The sequence below is a fragment of the Bombus impatiens genome, unplaced genomic scaffold, assembly GCF_000188095.3.
Source record: "Bombus impatiens unplaced genomic scaffold, BIMP_2.2 scf_0417, whole genome shotgun sequence".
Lineage (NCBI taxonomy): Eukaryota > Metazoa > Arthropoda > Insecta > Hymenoptera > Apidae > Bombus > Bombus impatiens.
In genome coordinates, this window is record NT_176836.1 from 507,895 (window position 1) to 514,493 (window position 6,599).

General features: G+C 42.6%; 1 protein-coding gene across 3 annotated transcripts in view; it reads left to right on the forward strand.

The window, feature by feature from the left end:
• LOC100746934 overlaps nt 1-6,599 on the forward strand; it is a 73,722-nt gene that overhangs the window by 29,156 nt on the left and 37,967 nt on the right. For 2 of the 3 annotated variants that reach the window (XM_033321209.1, XM_033321207.1), the window contains exon 3: nt 1-384. In XM_033321209.1, the coding sequence (XP_033177100.1) occupies nt 1-384 (384 nt within the window). The remainder of the gene's footprint in view (nt 385-6,599) is intronic. The other variant, XM_033321208.1, reaches the window with a different exon arrangement.

Sequence of the window (6,599 nt, forward strand, 5' to 3'; positions counted from 1 at the left end):
ACGGAACCGCCGGTGGCGCGAAAAGGGTCAGTTTCTCCAACCAATCGGCCGTTGGTCAGGATTTGGCTAGTGGAAGCTGGCCAACGAAACATGGCACTGCCCCGGAACCACCGACTAGGAGACACAGGAGCGAAGACAGTGTTTCCGATTCCGATTCCGTGTTCTTGCATCAGGAACGTAGGGATGTGAATTGCCTGGATGGTACGGAGTATGACGCTGACAGACCTCTGCCGCCTTTGCCCAAAGACGTTGCAAGTGGCGCGAGAAGCGTATCTATAGCTGGACCAGGACCCGCACGGAGTGTCGCCTATAACGAAGTTCGTTGGAACAATGGGAACGACCCTAGGAGAGCTGTTAGTCCGCAACGAGTACTTCAGCAAAAGGGTGAGTGCCGTTTTAGTCGATCTTTTTTCTCGCTAAATCAATTTCACCAACCGGTGGATTACGGTTACGTTCTTTGTCTTATTAACACTTTATCGACCGGCAGCTCAGGCGCAGATTCTCCCTGGCGCCGGCTGTGTTTCGGTTTAGACTCTCCGATACCATTTTTTTCGTTTATCGCGAACGGTAAGTTTTTCAAATTGGTATAAAACCGTGGGAGCTTACAAAGCAACGCAGCTGACGCAACCGAGCAAGGTACCTTAGTACTAAATAAGAAAATACTGCTCAAATAATGAGAAAGATTGTTGACGACAAAAAGCCGATTAATAGGCCATCGGTCAGTAAGCGTCAGCGGAAAAAACCGATTAATAGGCTATCGGTCGGTAAGCGCTGGCGACAAAAACCGATTAGTCGGCTATCGGTCGGTAAAGTGTTAACATTGGCCAGGAAAAAAAAGAAAAAGAATTTCGAAAGGCGGATGTGACGGATTATTCAACTGATCGTCAATATCCTAGCGTTCTTTTCTTTTCTCTTTTTTTACGACGTTTTCGTGTCAAAGCAACCGCGTTTCGGCCGCATTGTGCTTTTATCCGGACAAGGTGCAAACCGCGTGGCACGGCGTATGACCGTGCATTTCAATGAGCCTCTTAAGGCAAACCGGGAGAAGCATCGCGTAGAAGCACGTTCTCGTTCGCGGCAGACAAATCTCGCTCTTACGCTTTAAGCCTCTTGCGAGTCCGTGGTGTTACCGTTTCGCGTATACGTATTCTCACCTATACGTATTCACACATCCGTTTCTTCAAATACGATTTCCAGATACATCAAAGGCTTTGTAATTGTTCATAGAGCTGTTCAGCTTTTATTCTCGTCTCTTGCGCCATAATTTCTTCGTTACAGTCAAAGCTCTATAATCTGTGAAATCTTCCTACTGTTACCTTTACTCCTAATAAAAATGTTTTTTTAAAAAAGTTACATTGGTTAATTATATATACAGGGTGGTTGGTAACTGGTGGTACAAACGGAAAGGGGGTGATTCTACGCGAAAAAAGAAGTCGAAAATATGGAATAAAAATTTTTCGTTCGGGGCTTTGTTTTCGAGAAAATCGACTTTGAATTTTCGCTCGGTACGCGTGCACTTTATCGCGTCTCGTTATAACGGATCTCACTGCAGATCGTTTTTTGATGGAAAAATTTAAAAAAAAATTAAAAAAGAAATTTTTATTCTATATTTTTGACTTCTTTTTTCGCGTGGAATCACCCCCTTTTTGCTTGTACCACCAGTTACCAACCACCCTGTATAATATAATAATTATGAGACATAATATTGAGAGTATGCAGTTACTAACCTACTACCTAACCCCAACCTAACCCCAACCACCCTGTATATAGTATGTACGTAGAATTTTGATAAAAAATTCCAAGTGTTAGAACGTTGAAATTTGTATAGCTTGAAATATTTGAAACGGAAGGTAGTTCGTAATATTCTGCAAAAATGAATTGGTTTTTCGAAACACGTGCTATTGGCAGGCCATCTGAGTGGTTCGTTTGATTTTTGTACATCCAGTTTTCATACTGCGATACCTCCGAACGTAATGCCCGGGCCTGTTATCGTAGCGTCGCTCCGTGTTATCGTAGCGGTGTTTTACACTGTCATTTACAATTTTTGCTTTCACGAAACATTTCCATTACGAAAATATAGCACATCGACCGATACGTTTTTCCTTTTATTCCAGTTTCATTCTATATATATCGTAATCGTTTTACATAAACATTTTACGTACAGTTAGTTTTCTAGGTCTATAGCTTTATTTGAATAGCAAATAGTGACGCAAACAAGCAAACCTGAATACGATAAAAAGAAAACCGAACAAACAGCGAATCGAGCGACACCGTGGCTTTCGTGCGAACGAAACAATTCGTCGTTACGTTTCGTCGTCTCTCGTCTCAAATGAAGTCGCCAGCGGCGCACAAACTGGGATACACAAAATGTATCACAGCGCTGTATATCGTGAGAATCGGCGAATAAACTCTTCTATAAGCAATGTATCGACGATCGGTATCGATCGACCGTGCGAAAGAGATGCAAAAACCGAAAATGTTTCCATTACGCATATTTCCGACAAATATCGTAGCTATTGGGTTGGCGACTAAGCGATTACGGATTTTGTCAATAGATGGTAATGACAAAATTCGCAACCGCTTAGTTGCCAACTCAATACATTACCCGGATTTTTATGCGCGCATAATAAACTTGAAAGCGTAGAATTCAACAATTTTCCAGCAATTTTCTATCCTTTTAATTATATTTCAAAAGATATGAAGTCGTATTATGTATATTACGTTTTCTACGTCTATCGATGTGTGCAGAATACTGGGAGCTTGTAGAGTCGTGTCTGCCGGTTGCTAACTATTCCATAACAGCGGCATCTCCGGAGCTGTTGCAGAGATTTAACGGTACAGAGGCGAAACCGCGACAACTTCGCAGCCGTGCGTTCGCAACTACAACCACATGACCACGCGATTCCAGACTAACAACTTTGTCGCGCGAAGAATGGAAATCTTTTAATTGCCTATACACTCGGTCGTATCGCGAATTCATTACGGAGCTTAAATCGAAGCTTGCAATTAACGACGAGTAATTTAACCGACGCGTCGATTCGTTCGGGAAACGAGGTGTACCGCGTTTGTTCGCGCAATTCCAATGTCTCTCGCCGATTATCTATTGTTTGTACGTCCTCGTCTTTCCCTCCTTTTAGTCTCCTTCTTGTTCGCCAATCTTTCGTCGTAATTCCAATAAGAGGAAATGCTGCGCGTGAAAGCGGACTCGCAGCTTCGAAACGTCCCGGTAAAGTAGAATTTATTCATCAGTTGATCGAAGAATCGTGGGTAGTCGTAAACAATGGCATCGCGTTCAAAACGAAACGTTGTTTATTAGATCGAGATTAAATCAGGCAAACAAAGCCATTATTTAATTTAAACATGATTCTTCCATTAACTTATACTTAACACTTTACTGACCGCTAGCGGTTCAACGGCATACGCACGTCCGACCGGCATCTCAGGCGCGGATTCTCCCTGGCGCCGGCTCTGTTTTGGTTCAGTCTCTCCGATACCATTCTTTTCGTTCATCGCGAACGCTAACTTTCTCAAATTGGTATAAAACTGTGGAAGCTTAGAAAGCAACGCAACTGACGCAACCGAGCAAGGTACCGTAGTACTAAATAACAAATTACTGCTCAAATAATGAAAAAGATTGTCGACGACAAAAAGCCGATTAAGAGGCTATCGGTCGATAAACGTCGGTGACAAAAAGCCGATTAATAGGCTATCAGTTGGTAAGCGTCGGCGATAAAAACCGATTAATCGGCTATCGGTCGATAAGCGTTGGTGACAAAAAGCCGATTAATAGGCTATCGGTCGGTAAGCGTCGGTGACAAAAAGCCGATTAATCGGCTATCGGTTGGTAAATTGTTAACAGGAGCAAAGAAAGTTCCATATTTCGAGATTTTGACGCGTGTTTCTCGTCTCATCGTTTCGACAAAGATTCGCGCGGCCGTCGATCGCAAAACGCTTCGGCCACGACGAGCCCACGTGAAAACAAAGCTTCCGGTTGTGATCTATATTTATAGACGCAGCGCTGGGCCTTTGAACTCTACCGCAATTCGCTTACGCGTTTAACCGTTTTAGTGGCAGGGGTTTTCAAGAATCCGTGCAGCCCGATTGTGCTACTCTTTTTTTTCGTTTATGCAGGGGATTTACGATTATTTGAAAAAACGAGTAATTGCGAGAGGAATCTCCGATACGGCTCGCGACGAGCTACATTCGGAACCGAACGCGTTGCGAATTGACGATCGTGACGAAACATCGCGATACAATTGATCACAGTCCGAGAACAGCGCGACGTGGCGCTAAAACGATTAACAAAAATGCGGCGCCGTGCACGCACCAGTTAAACGTTGGAAACGAGAACGGAGTGCGCGCGTTTTCTCGTTGACGAGGGAATAGAACTGATCGAGCGACGCCCAATCTGGTCGATCGCACTCGAGATCAGAGTCTGGAAGGAAAAGTAAGGACAACGAAATTGTTTGTCGAGTTTTCGATTAGTCGATACGCCGTTCAATATGTATGCAAATTAGGCAGCTCGGATGCAAATTCGAATAGTCGATATCCGGATGTTAGAGTGGCGCTGACGCCTTTCTGAATCGTGTCACGAGTGGAAAATATAGCAGAATCTGGTGATAACAGTCACACGTTCGTTCTCGATCCGTGGATATCATCTGTTTAACATTAGAACTACCGATAGTTCACGCGAAGATATTTCTATCAAAACCAGCGAAAACGACTGGTCTTTAAAAAATACGTAATAATAGAATATTTTTATATTTATTGATTTATTACTCTCTCACGGAAGGAATTCTATGTTATATAGTACATTTTTGATATTATTAATCCATCTGGGGCCATGATCCCTAAACGAGGGTTGACACATTTATATAAAATTGTAGAACCAGTCATTTTGACTGGCGTGGTGTTTCTAGTGTTAGCATCTAGCGATTCAGCGATCGATCCGGAATTTTCCTGATAACTGATATCGTCATATCGAAAAATTTGAAAAACGCGTGGCAAGTTGTAGAAAACGAGGAAACTGGTTAATTGGGGTTCGATAAACAGATCGCAGCACCCTTTTACACTTCGACAAGTACCAGTCATTTTCACTGGTATTGGTACAAGTAGCCTTGATACAAAATTATTTTCAGTTTGAATAGATAAAAAACAAAATAAAATTCATTATATTATTCTTTTAGTTATCGTTGCCAAAGTCATTACATCATCGCGGAAATAAGATATAACACAAAATAGGAATTTTAAAATAAAATTGTAAAACCAGTCAATTTGACTGGTGTGCTAGTTATAATGTTAAGAAAATATAATAGTTCGCAAAAGTATTGGAACACTTGATGGGGTGCGTGATCGATGATTCAGTGTTGAATATCATAAGGACGCTTTATCGAGTATACAATAATTGTTTACGTGATAATACAGTTATCAAAAAAAAAGAAAAAAATGTCGAGCGGGGCGAGTTTAAGTATAGAAATAACAAGACAAAATAAAATTCATTATATTATTCTTTTAGTTATCGTCGCGAAGGTCATTACATCATTGCGGGAAAAAATATAACACGAAGTAGAAATTTGAAAATAAAATTGTAGAACCAGTCGATTTGACTGGTGTGGTATTTCTAGTGTTAAAGCACTCGTTAAGTACTTGGAAGATGACTAGTTAGATAACACAGAGACAAGAAATGTTCCGCGTTCGCTCCTCCTCCTATCCATAGATCAGCTGAATTGGCTATGGGAAGACGAACATGTTCTCGACTATGGCTCAGTAGTAAATTGAACGAATGAAATAATCCACGTATATTTCATAATAATATTATTCACAATAATTTGGACAACCAATTTTAACGCGGTATTCGCGTAGCACAGGCTGCCTGTTTATGACACAGTGTCGTATTAAATTGTAACATAATAGTAACTAGCTACAGAAGACATAAAAATTAATCTCGATCACGTTACGTGTCAGTAAATACATGGGACACGCTTTCGCCATTCTCATACTAATTCTAATACGTAAACTGCGTCGTCATATGTCTTCCAAACCTACGCAGTTTACCTACTTTTCCCACCTTACGCCACCCAATTCCACCTCCCTTTTTCCCCCAAAACACACGTTGCCAGCCGTCTGCGATCTGCTCGTCTGCGAGAATCTTCGACAACACCCTAATCGAAGCGAAATGAAACAGCCAGCGAAGCAAAGTGCAAAGCGAATGCAAACTCTAGCAAACTCTGTTCGCCTTTGCATCGTCGAAAAGAACGAGAAGAAGGTTAGTCGATTGCATAGGTCGCTGAATCCTGCGATGCGTCGGGAAACCAACAATCGTCCTATCGTCTGGTCCTCGTGAGGTGACGAAGGAAGAGAGCAGCAGGAAGAGAAGGTCGTCAGAGGTCGCGATATCGGTCGAATGTTTTCCATCCGGTGAGTAGAGCAGCTGCGTTCGGGAGGATGCGGTGTCGAGGTGGGCGTTCGGGATCGATCCCCGACTCCATTCCCGTGACGTCACTGTGCGGCAAGATAGGATGGGGAGAGATGGCAGGAGAGACAAAGCGGGAGGTTTAGGGCGGAGCGGGGCGAACGTGGACACGCGAGCGGTGCCGAGG